The sequence below is a fragment of the Anopheles stephensi genome, chromosome 3 (assembly GCF_013141755.1).
Source record: "Anopheles stephensi strain Indian chromosome 3, UCI_ANSTEP_V1.0, whole genome shotgun sequence".
NCBI lineage: Eukaryota > Metazoa > Arthropoda > Insecta > Diptera > Culicidae > Anopheles > Anopheles stephensi.
The window spans coordinates 27,580,261-27,603,791 of NC_050203.1; the positions used below are offsets into that span (position 1 = coordinate 27,580,261).

At 44.7% G+C, this 23,531-nt stretch overlaps 1 protein-coding gene across 3 annotated transcripts in view; it reads right to left on the bottom strand.

Moving 5' to 3' along the window:
- Nucleotides 1-23,531, bottom strand: part of LOC118511541 (protein dead ringer-like) — a 110,559-nt gene that overhangs the window by 64,260 nt on the left and 22,768 nt on the right. For all 3 annotated transcript variants that reach the window (XM_036054746.1, XM_036054745.1, XM_036054744.1), the window contains exons 2-4: nt 20,694-20,851; nt 20,087-20,601; nt 19,513-19,613 (exon numbers count right to left, since the gene is read on the bottom strand). In XM_036054746.1, coding sequence (XP_035910639.1) covers nt 19,513-19,613; nt 20,087-20,601; nt 20,694-20,746 — 669 coding nt within the window. In that variant the 5' untranslated portion in view covers nt 20,747-20,851. The remainder of the gene's footprint in view (nt 1-19,512; nt 19,614-20,086; nt 20,602-20,693; nt 20,852-23,531) is intronic.

The following is a 23,531-nucleotide window of genomic DNA, read 5'->3' on the forward strand; positions in this document are numbered from 1 at the left end:
AACGGCTGCTCTTCCCGTCTCATTCGCTCAGAGCAGTGCGAACGCAACTCGCAACATGGCGGTGAGAAGAGACTCACCGAGACGCTCACCGAGGGCAACTCCGGGCGCTGCTCACTACGATGTTTCTGTGTGTGCGAAAGAGCTGTCCGAACGTAAACATAAAGCGAAGCGTGTGCTTCACGCTACGGACGACGAGAGAGAGAACGCATGCGCAGACGCCGTGCGCGGTGTATCGGGTCGTACCGCTCGCACTACTGCTGGGTAGATGCGGGAAAACAGTTCGCTGTTCGGAATTTTCTTATCGCCCGCACGTACAGAGGGTTCGATTTTCCGCCCAACAGCCAACCGCACCGAACCGCACACGACGATGAAAATTGACGCAGGCGAGTCCATTTGTATGGTTTCGTAACATCGGGAATTTTGTGGTGCACTGGTTGCAATGTTAACGGGAGGGTTTTTCAGTTTTTTTCAATCGCGGAAAATCTCTGACGAGACTATAAATAAAGGATATATTGCAGTGGGGTGGAATTTACATTTTATATTTAATTAAGCAATAATTTAATTATTGATAAAGATATTGACAATAGATCCTTTTTAAGAGGACTTCTTCGGAGCTTTGGACCGTAGAGGTCTTGAGAGGTCTTGGCCGTATATTTCTGGATGTGTTGGCTTGTATTTAGCCATGGTTAAATAGTGAGAACTTTTATATCAGTCGTCACAGGATTGATATCATTCGAGACGCAATTATATCAAAGCCACTAACTGTTTTAAACATGGAGACACTTGTATTATGGGCTAAGAAATACTGTATAGTCGTCCTCCCTTTTCAAATGTTTATCTTGATGAACTCTCGGATATATTCTAAACAATATTCGCTATAATATAATAAGTTGTAATTTATTTATTTATCCCAATTCCACCCTGATGTAACGTCACTCGTAAGGACTCTCATCAAATCAACCAATCTTTAAGATCAATCTGGGATCTTCTCAATTACCCGCTATTAACTCTACTCTGCTAGTGAGTGTGGTCAATTGGCAAAAAGCTGATGGTGCATGATTTTAAAGTATCGATAAATCCAGCATATACCCTATGGGCACCTACCACATTACCAATCACTGTCCCTGCCCGTATGCTCAGCATGTATGTCCTCTGTCCTTAATGACAGACCCTTCAATGAGGAATCGTGATCGTACCGAATCGAAACTACACTCCCACATAGAAACAACAAGGGACAAAGATTTCCCTAAGTGGTAGTGTGCATTAATTTTAGTTTAGAAAAAAGCACACACACACACACAAATCAGAGCATCAAACGCTGTTCAACAACCATCAATAATAATAATCCTTGGTAATAAAAATTCACGCGCTCCGTTACGCCATGGGACGTGGGGACCAGAGCGGAAGCAACAAGAACAACACCATCTCGCACAACGCAAAGTGGGAAAATCTGTCCCATCCGTGGCGCGTCGCGATCTACACAGCTCGGGTACACCGAAACCCATAGCACGACCTACACCAATGGGAAAAATGTTGCACACCCTTCGGTTCGGTTCTTCACACAGCGGTTCTTGCTTCGGGCGACAACGAGCATCATTTTCGCCCTGAACGCCCTGCTCGCTCTGGAAGAAGAAGAGAACAGCCACGAAGAACGATCGCGATGATCGTGCCCTTTATACGCCCTCTTGCACGTCGAGTTTTCCCCCGATATGCAGCTGCAAAACAGGCAGTGGAAAACTGTGGTTGACCCATATTTTCGACCGTGGCCGCATCACAGCATCGACCGTTGTGCAGCGACATAAAAACAATTGATATTTACTTCGCCGACTACGAAAAAAGGCAACCGGAGCTGTGGGAGCTGCGGGTGAAAACGATCGAAATGAAAATTCATCCCTCGGCAGTGTTCTTCCCGGTGCCGCATACGAATACGGCCTTTCGTTTGAGGAAAAAAGTCATAAAATCGTCTCGACACATTTGTCTCGATGTGACGTAGTGTACTTTTACTATCCATCCACTGTGTGTGTCACATTGGTTGAGCCGATGCTGGATGCTCACTAGACAACCTACCCTACCAACTAACACACGCTGGTCGTGGATGCAGATTCGGGGTCCGGAGCACGATCGTGAAGTTGAGCGGCCCGTAATGGCAAACATGTGGCGACAGCACATGCCTTTGCTATACATGCGCTCGTTGATCAAAGTTTTATTAGATTTTGGGCCACGGAATCTGGTGGGTTTAAATAAAGCAAAGCGGAAACGGGTTCGAGTGAAGAAGCGGATCATGTGGAAACGATCGTGCTCTTCAAAACAAATGGAACGCGGATTTGCATCAATAGGAAAAATGCATTTCGATTCTTGCCCTTGACATATTTAGTGTGTTCAAAATTAGATTTGGACTGCTACGTTTCTCGGGTAGGTTCCCATACTCTACTGATGGGATGAAGAACATCTGCACTAAGATATTTATCTCTTAAAATTAGACAGGCAAAAGGTCATTAGGATGGGCGTTAATGAATCTATCCTTCCAAATCGGCAAATCTAGAAGAGTACCTAAACGAGCTTTCTGTCTAGTAAAAATGATGTAGAATATTGACTGATGCAGAAATGGTCATGACGATGGTCATTTTCTTCTATGGTATAGCAACCTCGAGAGGTCCCAAGACCAAACTGTCATTTCTTGCTTCATTCACTTGATTTTTCCCGTAGCTCAACCCTGTGCTCAGATAGACAGTTTGCATAGGTCGACCCAAAGCCTCTATCAATAAGTGCCAACACAAAAATTTGGGCAGAACTTCATCCTAGTCCTATTAGACTATGGCGATTGCAATGCCGATCGTCACACAGCACGACTGGGGTTCAAATCCTATCCAGACCACCTCCCCGTACGACGAACTGACTATTCAGCTGAGAGATCAAATCAAGTCATAGAAAGTCAGAAACGTTTGTCCGAGACCTTTCGGGTTTGTTGTGTCAAGGCAGAGAGAGTCCTGAGTACAAGGAGAAGATCCGAATGGGATTCAATTGCCGGTCCGTTCGTCTGACATCTGTTAAATTTATATCATTGTACAGAGATAGAGAAGGATCTTGTAGTTGAGGTCATAGGTAAACGCTAGTCCTATTTGAGTTCGCAAGTTCAGCATCTCATCAGTACAGACAGATATCCCAAATGATCCGAGAAAGTGTATGGCAATGTTCTCAAAAGATTTCACAAGAATAAAAACATTGCTGGCAATGGCAGCACAAGATCTCATTTATCACAACCTAGTACATAGCTTTTTCAGAAGCTTCAAGATAGTTCGTAAGAATTGTTTAGCTGGCCGACACCTCTATCTATCTCTCTAACTTCAATTCTTAAACAGAGGAACAATTATCTTACTTTTTCAAATAATTCCTATATAGTTTCCATTAAAACTATCCCCATTGCAATGTTTACTCATCATTATAAAGCAACCATTTAATCACAACAATACCTCCCGAAATGCTTCCTGAATCTCCTGAGCAGCAACTATCGGTTTAGTAAACCATTAAGTGGTGATAGGATACAGCTGTTCCGCTTCCGATACTCAATAATCCCGACCCTCACCGACAACCAAGTTGCGCCGTTTCAGGACAACAACCACCGAAGGACACGGTGATGATACACCCCGGGTCAGCTGCTCATCCCCGAGTGTCATTATGATCCACTGGCCGTAAAAATCTCTCCCCTGTGTCTTACCAGCGCCTCTTTGTTCTCCTTCTTCCCAAAAACCCCCTCGAGCCTCTAATTAAACCGTACAACGGGAGGGATCTCGTCCTTGTTCCATCATCCCTCACACCAACACATCAAGCGAAACGAAACCGAACGAACACTTCGACACACACAAACACACACGAGACGATTAATTTTGATTGGAAATTGATGAAGTGATCACTATTAATAGACACGGCTCGCTCGCGTTTGCCATGGGGCGAGGGCAAAGGCATAGCAAAATGAATTCCCCACGGAGGTAGCAACAGCATCCTTTTACGATGGATGCAACGGCCGATGGAACGATGCCGTTGTTAGCGCTTTGCTGCTGGAACGAGCCGTGACAATCGATAAATTAATCCCGCGCGCGCGCTAAATATAGACATTTCGTCGGGGATAGTTTCGGTGTGGGCTCCGTAAATTCGGGCAGTCGTTCTGCGCCCTTTTACTGCCCTTGAAATGCATGTTGCATGTGCGCTGCAATGCTGCATCACTCCCGGGTGAGTATGAGTGAGCGGAGGCGAGGTGAGAATCACTCAAGTGCTGGATGATGATGATGACGGCGTTGTCTGAAGACTGATGCTGTCCTCCAACACGAGTGTGGGTAATTATTTTCTTTCACGGTCATACTAACAATGGAGAATTTCGGTGAGGGAGATCATGCCTGTTTCGGTTGAGAATGTGGATAGGTTTGATACAGTTTATCGAAACTTTATGTTTACTTGATGGAACTCAGACTAAGGAATTGGAATTTTGGTGCCATGCTCAAATTGGAGACTTAAATGCTTGACAATCTCGAACACAGGGAGACAAGCTCAGGGCAAAGTACCAGCAAACGATACACTTGGGCATTGAAAGAGCGCCCCGATGACACTTAGTATTAAGACAAACGTTCACTTGAGTACAACAATGCACGATTTAAATTATGCTTCTGCCTACATTAGCTCGCCATTCTTTATATAAACTGTGCTGATATCGGACTTGAATCTCTAATGCGTAACTTCAACTTGGATCACATCCATAACGCGTTGACCGGCCATACGTCACACAAATCTTCTCCGTCATCCGCGTACAGCGAATGCCGGTAATTAAAACCATAACTCCTGGCCACAGCACAAAACTCTGCTCTCACGGTCAGCCGGCTGGACGATAGGCCCAACTCAGCTAAGGATAGAATATTGCACCAGAACGCGGCGGCGGCGTGCGAGCGCGCGCGCGCGTTTAGACCCCGCGGCCACCAAAACACGGTATGACTCCCCTCCCCCCCCCCTCCGTTGGCTTCCCATCCTCCTCCCCCAGGAGTCGTGTCTCATTCGCCGAAAGCGAAGTTCAGACAAACTGCACGGCTCCGGGCAATTAATAACATTAGCGGAGAACCTTGCGGAGACCATATGTCCCGGGACTCACACCTCAGCAAACACGAATTGCTTCCCTTTCCCGGTAAAAGTTTGATGCAGGATGCAGTCGGAGCTGAAGAAAAAAAGAGGCGGCAGCCCTCATATGGACCAGATACCCCAGTCCCAAACTACAAAGGCTTCGTGTGCGATTGCATCCGATGGACCGGCATGAAACCGTGCTGCGAGGAGGATACAAAAATGGCACGCGGAAGAGGCTGTCGGACGGACGCCGTGGCACGCTGTGTGCGAGACCGTAAGCGAGTCCGAGACGATCATTAGTACGAATCATTTTAATCAGCGGTAATTACTAGTTTTATATCTCGCGGGCATGGTACGCGTGCGATTCGCGCTGTGCGCCTTTCTCTCGGCCAGATTCGCGGGGCCAAACAAAAGGGCGTTCGCGGTTGGTCGCTGCACACCAACCACCAACTGCCGTCCGGGTGCATCCATCCATTCCAAGACGTGCCGTGTCTCATTTGTCTCGGACCCGTCTGGTAGCATCTACCTGGGCCGGGAAATGGAACGTACGGGGGGGCGTTTACTTGGCTTTTTTGGTTTACCGTGAGTCTTGCGAACGTCATTTGTGTCATTGCCGGCGGCCGGCAGATACAGAAAGTTTCTTTGGCGGAATTACTACCCGCTGCAGATTCTAAGCATTTCCCCAGGTCCGGTGAACCGATAAACCATGGAAGGAGTAGGAACTTCTGGTATGATGAGCGTACGTACCCAACTAAACTGAGGCATATGGTCTTTGACAGGCACTGGGGGGAAGTTCCGTGCAGCATCGTGGAATGATAAATCTCTTTATTTGGAATGTAATATTGCTTATGCTGGGATTAGGGATATGCTAATGCGTGCAAGAAAGTAGCTTCGGGTGAGAAATGATTTATTTGAATTTATGTTGGCGAAGATCCGTGAACTCTAATGAAGCTCTCTTAAAGGATCTTCTAGGATTCTAGGAAGGGAGTGGAATCAATGTCGAAGTACAAATTATCCTCGGATGATCACCAAAGTTTTCCCAATCAATTTGAAGCTATCACAAAACCAGGAACAAAACAGGTCCTCAGTAACAGCTTCCAATTACTTCACAATTTCGATTGTTTTCAAAACACAAGAAACCAAAAAGGCTAAACAAAATCAATCTAAAATATCGCTTCACTTCTTTTTCGAACCCACACCCCGTTGAAGCATCTTCCCTGTGGCAAATTAAATACCGCTCACCGACCTACGGTACCAGGAGGAGCCTACACGGGACATCAGCTAAGCGATATGCTGTGGGTATGCATGCCAGCCAGCCAGCCAGCCATTCGGAGAGAGGCTTCTATTTATTTCGTTAAAAGTCGGTAATTTATCGCTCCGTGGCCGTTGAAAGAATGAATAATTCAAAACAATTTATCATTGGAGCGCAACGTCGGTGTGTACCGGCGTCGTTCGATCGTCATCGGTCGCACCGCCCGTCAGCCCCATCCTGCTCCCAATCACAATGGGCTAAATGAACGATTTCATCAGGTTGGCGTCGAGATGGGAAGCGAACACCCGCGTTCGAAGGAAGCGAGAAGGCAACGCCAGAAGAACCGAACATTGAGCCACACAGTGTTCAGGGTAAGAAATGAGTGCATTTTGAATGTAATTTGAAAATAGAAAATAATTACCGCACGGCGTCTTGTGAACGTTTGGTTTGGTGACGAGAGCATTAAATATGCAATACTAATACCCGTGACTTACTTTCTACCAAAAAGCCCCACCAATCGCATCGCAACTCGGATTGATGTATCAATTTCCACCAAACACATGGCTAGGGGAGACTGTGAAGAGACTGGGCATTAAATAATTACCACAACAGTCGGCAAGCACACCAACGAACCCCCATTTAAACGCCCGGCACGACCCGTGGGAGTCGCAAGAAGCCTTTTACAGATGGCTTTTTTTTGCTTCCTTCTCCCCCAGCTACAGGTGAATGTGGCTGGCACTAAGGGGTGATCCGTGGCGTATAATCCCACCCGCAGATCCAACCGTGAGTCAGGCCAGCCATTCATCAGTGAAACGTTTTGTCAAACAAAACAAACGAAGCGAACGGAGATATGAAAGATCGTCTCACGTCTTTTAATCCTCGTCGATCAATCCTGTTTCCCCCTGTTTTTTTTTTTGCGCCTCGAATGTCAGGCTGTGATTCCCGCGGTGAACCACTGTGTGCGTGTGTGACAGAGCCCGAAAGAAGGAAAGAAATAAGTTCATTCATGCCGTCCTGAGGTGGTTTGCTAAATGAATGGGGTGCCGGTGCCGGTGGTGGTGGATTTGAATAAAGCTCCAAGATGTGACACTCCGGGCGGCGTTCCCATTCTCACACCCCGTTAGGTGTTGACTCTATTAAAAGAGTTCCATTTTCATTCAATTTGTACCGTGGCGCGTACGCCACACAGCCGCCAGTGTATAAATGGTGTACGTTTTTCCATTTATGTTTCGTGCCCGTATCCTTCGCAGTTCGCAGCGCCCAAAAAAAAAAAAAGCAACAGTGTGTGTGTGCGGGGTTACATTGTGGTAGAAATAAAATTTATACATACTCATAATACGACCACAATTTATCAAGCGTACCATAAAAACTGATGCTTCATTTTCCTGCACGGTTTACGCTTGGGAGACTTTGGGACTTTTGGGACGGAGGTTTGGAAAAGGTGGCGAGAGAACGATTCGTCACGTCATGAATGATTTGAGACGCTTAATCTTTGAACTAAACTCATCGCGGGGATACAGTTTGAGATGGAATCGTAACACCTATGCATGTTTAAAGTTTATTTTGCATCGGAGTACAAAGATCGTGAAGGAATTGAGCGCAATTTATTAAAACTATGAATGCAACACGATCAGATGCAGTTACAATGTACTTTGTGTTGAATTCCCTATAATGAGTGATTAATAGAAGTGCAAATCGAGTGTCATGTGCAATCTATGAAATTAGAGTGTTTCAAAGCAGGGGTTTCCAAACTCTTTTGGGGCAAGGATCGCAATGGCATCGATCATATCATAAGTGGACTGGTTTCGTCTAGTGTATCCGTTTAATTCCAATTTTAACTAGAGACCAGACTGATTACATCTTTCCTGAACTTTCCGGCAGATATTTGTGCAAATCGTGAGGTTCGGTGACCAAGGAGAAAGCGTCGGCAGTCTTCACATGGAAAGTCCGGGGGATCAAATCTCATCCAGGGTGCCTCCACGATCACAAAACTAGCTATCCAGCAACGGATAAAACACAAAGGAGACCTTTCGAGGTTCTCCTGACTCCTGGTGACCAAGGAGGAAGAGCAGGAGTTTTCAAACTTTTTTCGTACAAGCTAAGTACAAGCTCACTGACATCAACTGACTGACTCAACATCAAAAAAAAATTTTGTAACGGAAGAATCCGTTTAGATTTTTTTTATTCGTAAGGAACGGCCTTGCCGTATTGCTAATTTATTTTTTATTTAAATTCTAAATTGATTAGATGTAAACAGCTATTCTTGCTAATCAATACTTAATCGTTATTACTGGACAGATTACTGTCCTGAGGAAAGGTATCGTACGTGGTGTATGTGTTGTGCATTATCAGAAAGTTGTGATAGTTCCAATATCTCCAGAGAGCAAAATAGCCATTTCATGTACACAAATAGCAAATATTATCCCCAGACCAATAATCCTTCCGAAAATCTTTTGAATCTTTACCTCTAGAGTAAAAGATGTTGATCAGCAACGAAGAAACCTAGTAAAAAGGATTTAACAATTTCAACTATTATTGTGTATTAGAAACCAACAGTTTGTATTCATATTCTCAAACGTTGTCCAAATTTAAAGATTTACTTTATAGTTTATTTGGACATTGAAGGACAATTTAAGATGCAGAGTGTGCTTGTTTCGTCCAGTAATTTTTAAATACATCGCAAGGTTTTGATCAAAGTAATCGATCATTCTGTCAGGAGAATAATTCAAATCGTAAGTGGAACATTGCAAGACTGCTGCAGATCTTTGCAATCATATAATGGAATTCTACCTCATATTGACTGCAGATGTACAAAGACCTCCAATTTATTTTTAAAACAATTATTTAAATCAGCAAAGCTATAAACCAGATTTTTCCAGGATTTTGTTTGAAAACTTCAAAAATTTTCCAATGTTTTCTTCATTTCAGCTTAATTTTTATCAATATTTTACCAGAGTTTTACCAGAAAATCCGTACCAGAGACGTAGTTTGGAAACCCCTGTTTTAGACGCTACATACTAAAAAAGCAGCCAATTAGCTACTTGCAAAACTAAGGCTTCTGGTAATTGCGTTTGCGATTCAAAAACACTCGGAACCATACGCTAATGAGTTAATAAAATAAAACAGTACCAATCAAACATCAAACCTCCGACAACAATCATAACGATACACTTCTGTAAAGCACATTGTTGGATATGCAAAACAAAAACGAAAAACGATCGCAAATTAATGCCTGCGTCGTGCATCTGCAATCACGTTCAAACATGCAACCGTGCCGTAAGGGTGCCCTCTCGCCAATAATTCTCATCCACTCACGCAAAGCTCCAAACACACCGAGACGCTCACCCACACTAACCCACATGCACAGCGTTACAGAGATGCAAACAGTATCCTTCTTCTTGGTCACATGCCATGCACAAGAAGCTGAGAAGAAATTAACATTCTCCTCGCGGGTCGTACTCCTCTCTCCCTACCTCATCGTCGTCGTCGCTGCCTCGTCTGTATCCCACCGCCGAAGGAGACCGCAGCCCAATGATAAATGCACCGAACAAGCGCGCGAAAAAGAGTAATGTACATCATGTAAAACACTATAAAACGTCTATCAGCAAATTAATCTACCACAAACGAGGTACAGACACCTCGTCCGACCGGCACTTCATTGCAATTCCCAGGATCTTGGAGCTGTTGACGTGGGAGACAGCGGGAGAGCGAGCGAGAGAGAGAGTGCACCAAGTGCAGTTTCTTCACACTGAATGCAGTTCAGCTCTTTGCAGCACCTAATCCGGCATGCACGAAATGAGGGCCTGATCGTCGAACACAAATCATCGCCCGTACGAACCACGTACGCCAATTCACACTTCCCACCGTGTCGATGCGATGGGAGAACGAAAACGGGGACCACCAGCGGGAAAAACGGATCGTTGTTAACTGTGTCCGCCACCAGCAGCAGCAACAGCAACCGCGGCAAACATCTAAGCGAATTCCACCCGCTCGAACCGAAAGACTCCGCGAGCTGCATTAAACTGTTATACTTTATGGGAGAGGTTTTTCACCAATTCTGAAGCGAATCACTACCTTTCGAAGGTTGGCTCTGTGTGGTCATCCGGTAAATGTCATTGTGTGTGAAGTGGGAAGTAATCAGCAGTGCCGAAAAACTGCAGTGCAGCGGCATCGTAAACGGAGTTGATATACGACCGTAATAATGCTGAGAGGGTGTTCTTTGGGCGAATGATCGCGATCGTTATAGGAACCTTGGAAGTGTTGTTTGTTTTCCCTGTAGAGAACACTTTGATGTACGGATTATGATTTCGTGGTAAAATGCAGTGGAGGATTCAGGATTCTTAATTCTTTGTTATGAGTAGATTAATTTCTTTTCTTTATCAATACAACAAATTTTCCAAGGGTTAATATTGATATTTGTACTGTACTATAGAGTTCTATAATCCCTCGAGGCCTCCCTGTGGTAGTGGTAAGCCTAAGGTAGTCTCACGCTATAACCTTAATGTATTCGGAAGTCCGAAGGATCCTTCAGTCTAGATTAATTGAGGCGGAGATATTCTCCACAATTCAACTTCCCTGATAATGTTGATTAGGAATTAGAGCCACGAATTTGGACTGCAGTGTCCATCTGCAGCACAGACTTCAGAAGTAGGTAGTCTCAGGCTACAACCCTAAGGTATTCGGATATCCGAAAGATCGTCTAGGCTAGGCTAGGTGAGGTGGGGATATTATACACTCTTCGTGCGTAGAATGGGAATGCGAATTTGGACTGCAGAGGTCATCTTCAGCTCAGAGTTCAGAGGTAGGTAGTCTCAGAACACAACTCTAAAGTATTCGAAATCTAAAGTATTCCCAAGGATCCACTAGCCCGGACTATTAGAGTCAAAGTTATGCTCGAATCTTCATTCATTGAATTAGGCAAACATACAACTTCCCTGATAACGAGGATATGTTAGAGTCACGAGTGGGAACTGCAGTGGCTCTCGTGGCTATTTATTTACAGAGGCTTTGGCCCCCCCCAATCGCCTCTTTTGTACTGAGAAAAAATTAAAGAGTGAGTGATCTACCTACTAGAATGCTCGATTTAAATCATCACATACAGTTAAAATCCAAAAATCCAGCTGGTAAATTCTTTACCGAGGTCTCAATAGAATGAATTTAGCAACTAAAGATATATTAGGCGGCTCAAAAATTAAAAAAAAAAGTTAACTCAGATTCGAAACCTCATTCGTATTAATAAATAAGTGATAGGTTAATTATTCTAGCTGGGCCGGCCCGATGATAGCGTCTTCATGCGACAGACCCAGGGTTCAAATCCCATCCGGACCGTTCCCCCGTAGTGAGGCCTGACTATCCAACTACGCGGCATCATTAATTCTAGTAAGCCAAAAATGGTAGGCATGAGAATATGTCTAAATTGTTCTATTATACTAAAAAATACTTTAGAACAAAATACTCTGAATACAGCAACATGTATTCGCGGCTTAACCCTAAGCACACGCAAGTGTTAACTCAATTAGTGCACTTATTCCACATTCCAAACATTCTTCCAGCAAATAATCGTATTCCCTCGACAAGCGGCATGATTATATCAGGCCAACCAGCTTGCAGAAAGTGATTGGTTCGTTAAACTAATGATAATTTGCACAGAGACTGCCCAACTCTTTTTGTTTTACCTGAATGGCTACTTCACTTGTTAATCGGCCAAAGAATTTCATTCAAACGGTACTGCAGAATTCGCACCCAAGTGTTCAAAAAAATAGTACCACAACGCTAAATGGAACGGAAATCTGTTGCGGCTTCACGAAAGAGGCTCTCTTTGAAAACCGAACCACAAAATCGATTCCGCAATATGGAATCGAATGAAGCCGGAAGGCCTTTTTCCCCCAACTGCACTTTGCACATTTATCTGTAAAATAAACTGTTTCAAATGATAAATTGACCAGTTAGTCAGCGACCGATGCTGGGCTCAAAAAAAAGTGTTTCTATCCATCCGATGTTGAAAATTAATTTGCATGCATCAGCTGCCCGATGCTGACGCTCTCCAATCCTTGCGACCGATCCTTCCCAGGAGGCATCACAAAACGGAGGCGCATTGCGTTCTGCAGTAGCAGCAACTCCCCGCAACAAATTGACCAATCAATCTTTGACCGGTGCGACGGAGCGGTCAGTGCCGAGGTGCCCACCACCTTTATTGCTGCTCCGTCTTATTCCACTCCGTGTGCGTCGAGACTGTGCAAAGGCAGGATATCTTTTAAATATATTATTTCTCAGCTCCCGAATGCACAATCCACCGGAATCGCATCATTATGCTCACGCATGTGATAACAATTTGCTGCACGGCGACCTGAGCGAACCTGCACTGCCCGGTCGTCCGTCGGTCGTCCAGCTTAATTCGACTGCCTCCGAGGAAAGGATGTCGGAAGGATTGCCCACGGCTCGGCGAATAAAGAGAGACACAAACACATGAGAGCAAAGAAAACAGTAAAAAAAAAAAACGATACTCTAAACACGATGCCTGATCCGCGCTCACTTCTCAAATACAGAAGCTTTCGTGATAAGCTTATTTAATATAATTTGAATACTTTCCAACACCTCACTGCCTTGCCCAGTCTTCCAGGGCCCTGTAGCCACGCATGTAGCTTTTGAATGTTGTTTTATGTTGTTGTTGTGCAAAAACGACAAGCATAATTTATATGAAAGAAAAACCTGTCTCGGATACATCAGCCCGCTTTCCCATCAGTCAGTCAGAAGAGCCCGCTTGAGTTGGCACTGCTTGAGAAATTGAAGGATGAAATAATTTAGGAAAATTATCATAACCCCCTTTCCCTAGAGGAGATCGTTCTCCAGCACATCCTTCCCTTTGGAGCCCGATTGTCGGTGTCCTAACGCCCCGTGATCCATCCCGGAGGCGGAGGATGGGGTAGAGCTTACTCTTTCAAATCGTCTAAATCGGCTAAACGGCTTTGACGTGCCGGAGCGAAATTGGAACAAATATCGTGAATGGAACGTTTCATGACTAACCAATTAATTTCCTTCTTATATAGATCGGGTGTCCGTGCGTGCGTGTGTGTGTGTGCGAGACTTGTTTTTTTTTTGTTCTTCTTCTTCAAACATCAATGCTTCGAATGTTCCAAAGACCTTGAACTCTACGCTCTGCGCGTTTCTGAACATCTGAACTCTCCCGTCCTGAAACAGGAACGTGGGGAAGAAAACACATATTGACAGGAGATCCACCACAAAGCGAATATCTCTTCTTCCCTTCCGTTACGAGCGATCGTCCGGCCCAACCGATTAGACCGGCATGTCAAACCCTGTGCGAACGATCCTTGCGATACGCTGTGATTGCATTAGACGCTATTTTTGTTCGGAGATCGAGATGTTCGAGGGGCAAGAGTGGGCTTGAATAAAACAGCCGGCGCACTTCAACCGGGGTGAAAGATTGCAGGATGGATTTCATCTTGCTGAAATTATTCACAAACATAATCAACGGCTCGCAGAAAGTGAAGGAAGGGGAGAAAGTTGGAGCAAGCGTCCTAATGTAGCTGTCAGCTCTGAGGCACAAGTGATGATGAGTATCGCTGAACCTGTCAGTTTCCGAAGGGGGGGGACACGCCCAAAGTTTTGCTGATCAAAAATAACTGATTTTTGTTTGGTTATGGATTGATTTTATAAGCTATTCTTGGAGTAAGGAATCCTCTTCTAAGGTAGCTTGAAAATTGTATTAATTTACTAAAAGAAAACGCACTTCGCTTCCTGTCATCAAAGAGGTTATTTGAAGTCTAGCTGAGTATGTTGCGCAATCCACATAGTGTGTATTACATTGCAAAAGCATTAAACTGAGACATACCCGACCAGACAGCTCCACAGCGTCTTATGCATAGACATGCGCATCCTAGCGCTATCCGGAGGCCATCCATTTGCAACACACGGCTGATGTATGCCACCAAACGGACGGATCAACTATGTATGTTTGCTATGCTCGTGGGTAACATAGACCGTCTGCCAGCAACCATCGCTCCAATCAAATGGGAGCAGAGTGCACATCACGTCAAACCAGGCCGAAGCGAACCGGGGCTAACGAAATTGAAATGTGACTAAAAGACAAATGCATCGGCATATATTACAACTGCGAAATAATGAACATACCGATGCCGTTGCGAGGTGGTGTTGATGCATGTGCATTCCGTAATGAAACCCCCCCCCCTTTTCTTCTTCCTCACCAGTCACGACAGGACCTTACGGCCCATGCCCATTCGGTGCTGCACAGGGGCACACAATTAGACTTCCCTGGTTTTTCGGTTTCAATTTCAGTGCAGTGTGAAGCGATATGTTTGGCGAGTTTTCAGGTCGACAGCGATGAGTGCTGTTCGTGTGCTTTTGCTGCATGCTAATCAAACGCGTAAAGTTTTTTTTTTCCCGGAGCGTTATGAGTTCCTTTGCACTCTGATCACTTAATCTCGTACCATTGCGATAGAGCGAATTGCTTTGTGACGTGCGTCCTCATCTTAATACACGACTCACGCGCTCGTTACGCGATGCGATGGGGCTAGTTGGAGAACTGGTTCACGCATCGCTGATGAGCATGATCCTGAATTATAATAATTAGCCGCTTTGTAATTATAACAACTCCTACTAGGTGTAATGTAGGAAAAGGCTAGACTAAGAAACTATTGCGGGTAGATCAATGGATCTTCATACAAGAAGCGAACTTGTGTAACTCCTTCCTGTGAGGTCTTACTGCGGTGTACTAGACATAAGCGACGAGAAGATAGACATGCAGATATAGTTAGCTCTTTCTGATCCTCAGTGATCAGACGCTCTTCAATCTCAGCTACATAAATCTCCAATAAGTTGTATTGTTTGATGCTGAGTTAGGAGCACTCATCGTGAGAGTCTTATTTGATGAACGGCGTCGTCTGGGAATTTCATATGGGTATGTACTCTAGATCCGACTCTTGAGGCGAAGGGCAATAAAGCCATCAGGACCCAGGTTTGTCAATGTCCTACCAAGAATATCTTCTACTCTTGAGTATAGTGATAAATAGTACGAACAAATCCTTAATCAAAGATCCTCGGCTATTTAAGCTATAGATGCTCTCTTTTAATCCTTGAATAGTTGGACGGATCATTAGGACATCATGCAAATTACAATGTGGTCAGCTATTCGTCATCCAAAAAATCAATTTCTTGAAGTGTCAATGAACAATGTTGCACCATGAAGGTCCGGGCACGATCTCTCGCCTTTCTTTGTCCATCCAGCAGCTCCTTTCTCGAGTCGCAATTTTTTTCCCTCTCTCTCTCTCTCTTTTGCAATGAATATTTCATTCGCAATAATGCATTCCGGTTCTTGATCTGTTTGACTTCCAAGCTAATTTAATTAGACGAACGTGACATTATGTCAAAATGATATTGGCGCGTCTGATTGGTGGCCGATGACGAAATGCAACAAACAAACCTGACAACACTCTTCCCTGCTGCTTCGGCGTTCCGGTGTGATGCCGGTGCAGCTTCCATCATCTGTTGGGTGACTATGTTTCTTTGAATGTTTTATTCGCTTGATATACCACCACCGAGCTGACTCAGAGATGCTGTGCGCCGCCGTCTACACTGATGAGCGGATGTCACAGTTTCATCCGCATCGCGCACCGTACACCGGCCAGGCGTCGTGTCAGACGAAACGCAAACATGCGCGCCGGGTGGACATGCTCGACAAATTTCCCAACGCCTCATATGGTAGGCACGGGGGATGGTTCGATTATGAACATTTGTAGTTCTGTAGGAATGGCAGGGCAAGCCATGCAAGGGATACAACTCGTGAGGGAATTGTACGCCGAAAGCGATCTTTACTTGATCAATTTTCCTAGACTCCCTACGTGGTACACTAATCGCTAGAGATCCAAAGAAATCCAAATAGCAGTGAAGTTCATCGGATTAAATTTTCTGTTCTCCATTCTAACGTTTCTTCAGCAATTCGACCCCAACCGAAACAACCGACGAACCGAGTTATTTATGGACATTTGACCAACTACAAGTTCCCGATCATTGCTGATGACTAACTCCGCTCGAAGGCGTCTGTCACCGTAGGATCTAGACGGTATAGAAACCAACGTACCGAAGGGCACCACCACAACAACCATCCGAGGGGTCTGCAAATCGATTAGTAAAAGCATGAAAAATAATAATATCGAATATGCCAGTGCCAGCGAGTTGATGAACGAGCCGTAAATGTGGACGAAAACCGATGTACAGCGTTCCTTTCGAACACCAACACACTCGAGCAGTCAAACAAGGGTGTATGAAACAAACGGGGGAAACAAACAAAAACAACACACAAACGTCGTGGCTGCACGACCGAGACAAAAACCCGGGGACAACACCAGCTCAATGTTGGTTAGGGTCGTCTCCTTCGATGTGAAAATTTATATCAAATTACTGTACACAATTTCTTGGCTGCAGGGGGTAAGCAAGACTAGCTGGTGAGCACTCTCGCCTGCATGTCGTTGGTACGATACTTTCTTCAGGCTGCTGATCAGATGGATTCGTGCCGGTTTTTGAGCACATTTATTGGGTGGCACCGTGAAAGGGGATGCCCTTAAATGAGTGGCTGGAAGGGAAACAATCACGGCTGTGAGGGCAATAAAATCTTGAACACAATAATGAACACGACCACGAATAGTTTATGATCACTTCATAATGATCGAACATGCACATGTTTTTCGATTGGAGATCGGAGATCGGTTGATTGGTGAAAAATATGAAGTGTTTATCAATATATAATAAAATTTGCTATTTATTTGTAGCTTATTCTACATTGCCATTTTAAATAATCAACATCAAGAAGGAGAGACAGTCAAGTAATCGTGTCTAAACAAATATAATGACCAACAAAATATAGAGAGAGGCTAACAAAATTTTAAATGTTATTGGTCCGGTCCAAGGGGCGTTCCGATGGCAGAGTCGATAGCGGCGCGGTTCTTATACTGTAGTAGAAGTTTATTCGCTCACAATTGAGTAGTTCTACCAATATCTCGGCCATTCTGGTGACCTATCAGTGCCATCAAGCTATTTGGCTTTCCTTCTCGTCCCATATGGGGAGCCTAAAAGTCGTCTGGTGTTATCCTCATGACATGATCATCAAACCGGCAAGCCAGACGAGTGTAGTTCGTTGTACAATAGTATTGTAGGTAGAACTTCATTGTTCAGGTCTCATAGGCGTATTGGAGAATCGAAACAGTGAATGTTCTACACAGTCTTGGGTATTTTCATCACGACAGGTATTTTGTGAGGAGATATCGAAGAGATCTAGAGGATGTAGTCGTCATGTATAACCAAATGGTTTGAGCAACTTTGTCCCTTACTCAACATTCGAGTTGGTATTGGAGCTAATTTTTGACTAAAGATAGTTGACCACCTCTAAGACTTGAAAGGTACGATCAGCGAAATTTATCCTTAGTACAACTATCATTTTGATCGATCCTTTGGTAAGGTTAAGTTGCGCAGGAGAGCTTCATACAAATGATTTCTTACGCCAGCATCTAGTATGACTAGTTGAGACAAGCCCTTGAAGTTGCTACCTGCGAGTCTTGGACGGCCGTCTTTAGCACGTTGTTGAAGTCGTACAAGCCCATTCAGAAATGATGCTCTACGATGGGCGATAAGCCTTCGTCATTCAGATAATAACGATAAAAAATTGAAGAGATCCCAGCTAAATTAAGTCTGTTAACATAACACATAGTCTGTTATGTTCATTGTGTTGTGGAATAACATTGGTCAGGTTTATAACAACATGCAGACTTGAACTTATGCATCGAACAAGTCTTTCCCAAAGCCGTCAAGCTCATCGTCACGTGCACAACATCATTTTATTGGACATAATAATAGCGAACGAGCCGCAAACTTTGCCACTACCCTTACAATGTGCCCCTTTCCGTCTACAGTTGTACAGATTTTAAGCACAAGCAAATAGAGAAATCACACCGTCTAATGCATCAAAAGTGCAACGGAGTATCACTCCACGACCCCGGCACATCAGCTAGAAACACTGATGAGTTTCTCCTCGATCGTCGATTACGAGGTGGTTATCGGTGGCATTTGTCCTAGCAGCAACCGTTTGCGTATGCACGGCAAATGAATATTCATCCCCATGACACACTAAAGCAATAAAATGGCACATGACAAAAAAAACCCCAAGTGTTGAAATAGAGGCAAATAGAGGTGCAGGAAGGTACTACGATCAACGGGCCAGAGCGTAATGGTAACCGAACGGTACATAATACAGCGTCCGCACTAACGCGTCCCTCCGTTGATGAGGTGGTGGAAATGGTCATGGGCCGGCCCTTCTATTCCCGCCGTACCACACGAATGGAGTGCCAGTATTAATTAATAGAAACGTGCTATTGACTCTCGATCGGCAATTAATCAGCATGTTATGGATGTAATTTATCTTGCAGCGCAAACATGTGGCCACTTCACTTAGAGTGGCGTGACGTGCGCGTTGGTGCATGCTAGCGCTTAGGGCAGACGCTTTCTTTCACCGGGAATTGCATTTATTGCAGAGAGCTGCATTAACTGCGCGTTGGAAACAACTGTGGAAAACGATCGCCATTTCAGGGTGGGATTGCTTAAATGTCACTTCGAATATTTAAATTTGAAATAGTTTACTTATAAAAATTTGTCAGACAGACACAGACTCCTCTAATACTCAATTTTATATCATCCAACAGCAGTTTAATGCAGAAAGAAGCGTCCACATACGCTCCGTGTGTTGATCGTTGCATTAATAGTTAATTAAAATTGTAAACACCATGAATGATTGTACTCCATAAATATTGATGCTGGGGCCAACGCAAACCAAACGGGTACGGTAGTAGTACGCACCATCCGTATACAGCTTGGCAATAAATAAACCAACCAAACCAGGGTTTAACCGTCGACATCCCTCGCTATAAAACATGCGCACAATCTTTTGATTGCGAAATTATGACCGGCCCGGAAAAGAGAGGGTTTTTTTTGCGGTTGAGAAATTGCGAATCTTTTACATCCAGTCGTCCGGATCAATCAAGGCTGAAGCAAACACTACGCCACAGACCGTCTGTCCAATTCCCGGTCCCCCCGGGACCCGGAACGCATCATCATCTTCTCGCGTTGCGACTTACCTGCCGTACTTGTTTGAATTGCTCCTCGAAGCTCCAGCCGTTGTTTTGTTGCGACGAGTTCGACGTTTCGCTCGAGGTTGACGAATTGGAACCGGGATTGCCTGGGGGTGATTAAAAATTGGAAAGCGATTTCAATACCCCCTCTTTGTTGGTTGTTTGGTTGGTTGGTTGGTAGTGTAATTTGTTTTGCTATCCGGATGATATCCGGTTAGGGTACGAGCGGCCGGTTTCTGGTTGATATTAAATGGGATTTAACGAAGGCAAAACGGACTTTTTATGGCGTACTTTTAACTCTTTTTTAGCAAAACTTATTTGTGTAGTTTTTGAAGGCATAAGTATTAAAATTGAGAGAAAATTTTAATTTTTAGACCAAAACACTTCAAGGATTTATAATAGTTACTTGAAAACTTCATATTGCTTACAAGGATCATTGTGGCAATTTTTAAATATTTGTTCAATTAAATACACAGAGGTTTCCTGTTAATAAGGATCATTGATGCATTGCCATAAGAAGAAATAATTTTACCATATCAACTGAAACACTCTGTATTAAAAGGTGATCTTGATATCTTACCATCCTTGCTGATCGGTGCGTTCGGCAGGGTGAACGAAAAATTGCCACCATTCTGTGATCCTGTCTGCGACTGTGAGCCTCCTCCTCCTCCTCCTCCAGCTCCACCTCCACCACCACCACCACCACTGCCTGCATTCATCCCACCATTACCACCACTTCCGCCACGCGTTTCCTCCCGGCCAGCTCCAAACATTCCCATTCCATTGCCGGCAGCTCCATTGGCAGCACTGGCAGCTAATGCCGCACCGAAGGGCGACGAAGCCGCATGCAGGGCCGCAAAGTCGGCCGCCATTTGTTCGCCCATCAGTGCGCCCACCTTCATGTCCCGCACCTGCATCTTCAGCTTCTCGAGCACATCGCCATGGTGGCCCGCGGCTAGCCCAGACGCCAGCCCGGACAGTCCCGGCATGTTCATGTTGAGCGCCGTCAGATTGCCCAGCACGCCGAGCGGATGGTTGGCACCGAACTGGGCGGCTGCTGCTGCAGCCGCTGCGGCCGCTGCTGCCGTCGCTTGACTAAAACGGAAGACCGAGCGAGAGACAGAAGTTTAGCGAAAATTAATACGATCTTAATTAGAACCGGTGACGGGTTGGCGGCCACAACCTACCTTAGCTCCGAGTGATGGTCTGGACTTCTGCCAAATTCCATGCCGGATGTCATCTTTGCGTCCGGGGACGGGCGATTCACGTTCACGCCCTCGTCGCTCGACTCACCGTCCCGACCGGGATCCGTCTCGCGATCGGATTGTTCGTCCGCCGTGTTAGACTGTGTGGAAAGAGAGGGAAAATGGAATGGTTTTTAGCGAATGATGGCCAACACATACAAATGATGCTCTGTTTTGATGGTTAGGCGTCCGGCCTACAATGTATACTGTAAACAACGTTACAATTAAATGGTTCAAAATAATATTTTATGAATAGAATAATTATCTCGTAACCATAAGGCATAAGGCAAAACGATATCGTGAGGTTGGAATAAAGCATTCGCTTCTTAATTTTAGTACCCTAGCGGAGGGTAAAAATAAGCCACAAAACAATTAATTATGAACTACGCGTCACATCACGGGCTCCTACCGAGAGGAAAATAAAACGCTCCTATCGAACGCAAACGGATCGAGGTGATCGCGATCGCCAGACGCTGTGGGGCGTAGTATTACTGGGCCACGTTCTGCCGGCGCTGACACAACAACTGTCGCCCGGCAAGATTAACCGACACGTCCATATATTTAACACTCGTTTTGATACATTGTCGCCGGTGCGAGTCGCGATCCTCGGTCTGGTTAGCCGCGTCGGCGGAACGTGCTGCACTAGAAAATGGACCTCAACACAGTTCTGGGAAGGAATCGCCACGCTCTAAAACAAGAGCTCAAGACGATGCCCGAGATTTGCTGCCGAGATTAGCTACTTCGCCCCACTTACTTATCCTACCAGCTGAGCTCAAGCCAATCAACAATCCATGATTCTTGCCACTCCGGCGAGCTGTCCTCCACCCCCCAACAGCGAGAAGCAACATGGGCGATGAAAATAAAATACAGCACAGCATCGGTAGCCGCCACTTTAATAGCCACTTTTATAAGCCAGCGGATTTCAGTTGATATTAAACTGTCAAATTAATGAAATTGATGTAATATTTACGCCACCTCCGTTTGCGCCGGGCCATTCGTACGGGCCCAGAAGAAGCCAGACGAAAATGAGGTGTGAGAGAAAGTCACAACAGCATCGTCAGTAGCATTCAACAGCGCACAAAAGCGGTCCACGAGGGAAGTGAGTTGGGGGCCGGATTTACTTAACACTTAACATTTGATTCCGGACGAGGAATGTTACGGAGGGTGTCAAAACAGACACACGCACGCGGAAGCGGCGCTTGACTTTTTTTTTTTTTTGGTCACCCACCAAATTCGAAAGAAACATTCCCATTTAATTCCCATCATTTAAGAATTTTATTACACTTCTACCGTTTCCCACCCATTTTTTGTTTCGTTTTGCCCCCAAAGTGAGCAAACCTAATCGTGGGGATTTTCCTGTTGTAGGTTGGGATGAGTCTATGGGGATAGGGGGTCACATGCGGTCACATGCAACGACGTTGGTGTGGTAAGGTGAGCACAGATAAAAAGCACTCATATTAATTTGCAAGCAAACGTGTTTTGGGGGTTGATAGTGTGCGCGCGCGGACGATCGGGGATGGGGTTGTCGCCACCCACGGGGAGGGAATGGAATCTAATTGAATAATTTATAGCACCGACAAAATGTGGCGATGACAGCAAGTGAAAGATATGACAGCATGCTACCGATCAAAAGTGTGAGAGGGCGTTGAGGTGCGTGTGTTCAATGGGAGGTGTAGGATCAAGATCTTTAGCTCCTGCTGCTTTATAACGGGCGATAAAGAGTTGTATGAATTTGTGATGTGAGTGATGAAGTGTTGAAATCGTTTACTTGGTGTAGAGGCAGGATCTGATCGTGCGTATGAGATATAGATAATAAAATAAAATATTTTACTTTTTCCGGGTCTTTTTTGGCTTTCTGTTGCCGCCTCGGCCACCGGACCGCCATCAACTGTACTGTACTGTGTCCCCAATTTGAATTGAAAGTTTAAGCATATTTTATTTGAATGTGTGCAGGGTGTCTCCTAAACAAAGCGAGGCATCAGTAAAACAAAATTTTAGCCAAGAAAAAGAGTGATGAGCTAGATTCCATCAAAGGTGTTAGTCTCAAGAACATCATTCTTAAATTTTCGGAAAATGATGGCCTGAAGAGCACGGCAAAAGAAACTGACAACTCCACAGGCCAATCTCTATGTCTAGTCTCTATGTATAGTCTATGATTGTTGGACATAATTTATTCTACACCTTTATCTTTGATCCTATTTCTCTTGGGCATTTTCTCTGAAGGACTGTAAGTTACGAAACATAAGTTTATAGATCAGTATCCTTAGTGTTCTGGATCGGAGTGCCCATTAGAAACCACATTTTTTTACGTCAAACAACCTGAAACTGTCATCAATACTTTAATTTACTTTAAATATTGAATATTGGCCGCATATTCAGGCTTCATGAGATACCACTGATAGTCCATAGATAGCTTAGGACCTAAATACAAGCGTCTGACAGGATTCCTGAGCGTATTGTGTTAGCTTTGCCATCTGTAGAGAATATTCTGTAAAAGCTACACATCAACCTACTTAAAATACACTATCAAAACAAAGTACAAGCGGAAAGCCTTCTTCTTCTTTGGCTCATATAATATCCTTTGACATATCATATCATATCCTCATATTTGGCTATCTTAGATTTTATTATACCAATAGTTAGATAGTCAGTCCACCTTACTACGAGAAGGCTGTCTGGATGAGGCTTAATCTCCGGTCCTGCCATGTGAAGACTGACGCCACTGATCGCTTTGGCCACCGAAAGGTCTCAGAATCCTGTTCAGTCGTCCCAATCGGAAAG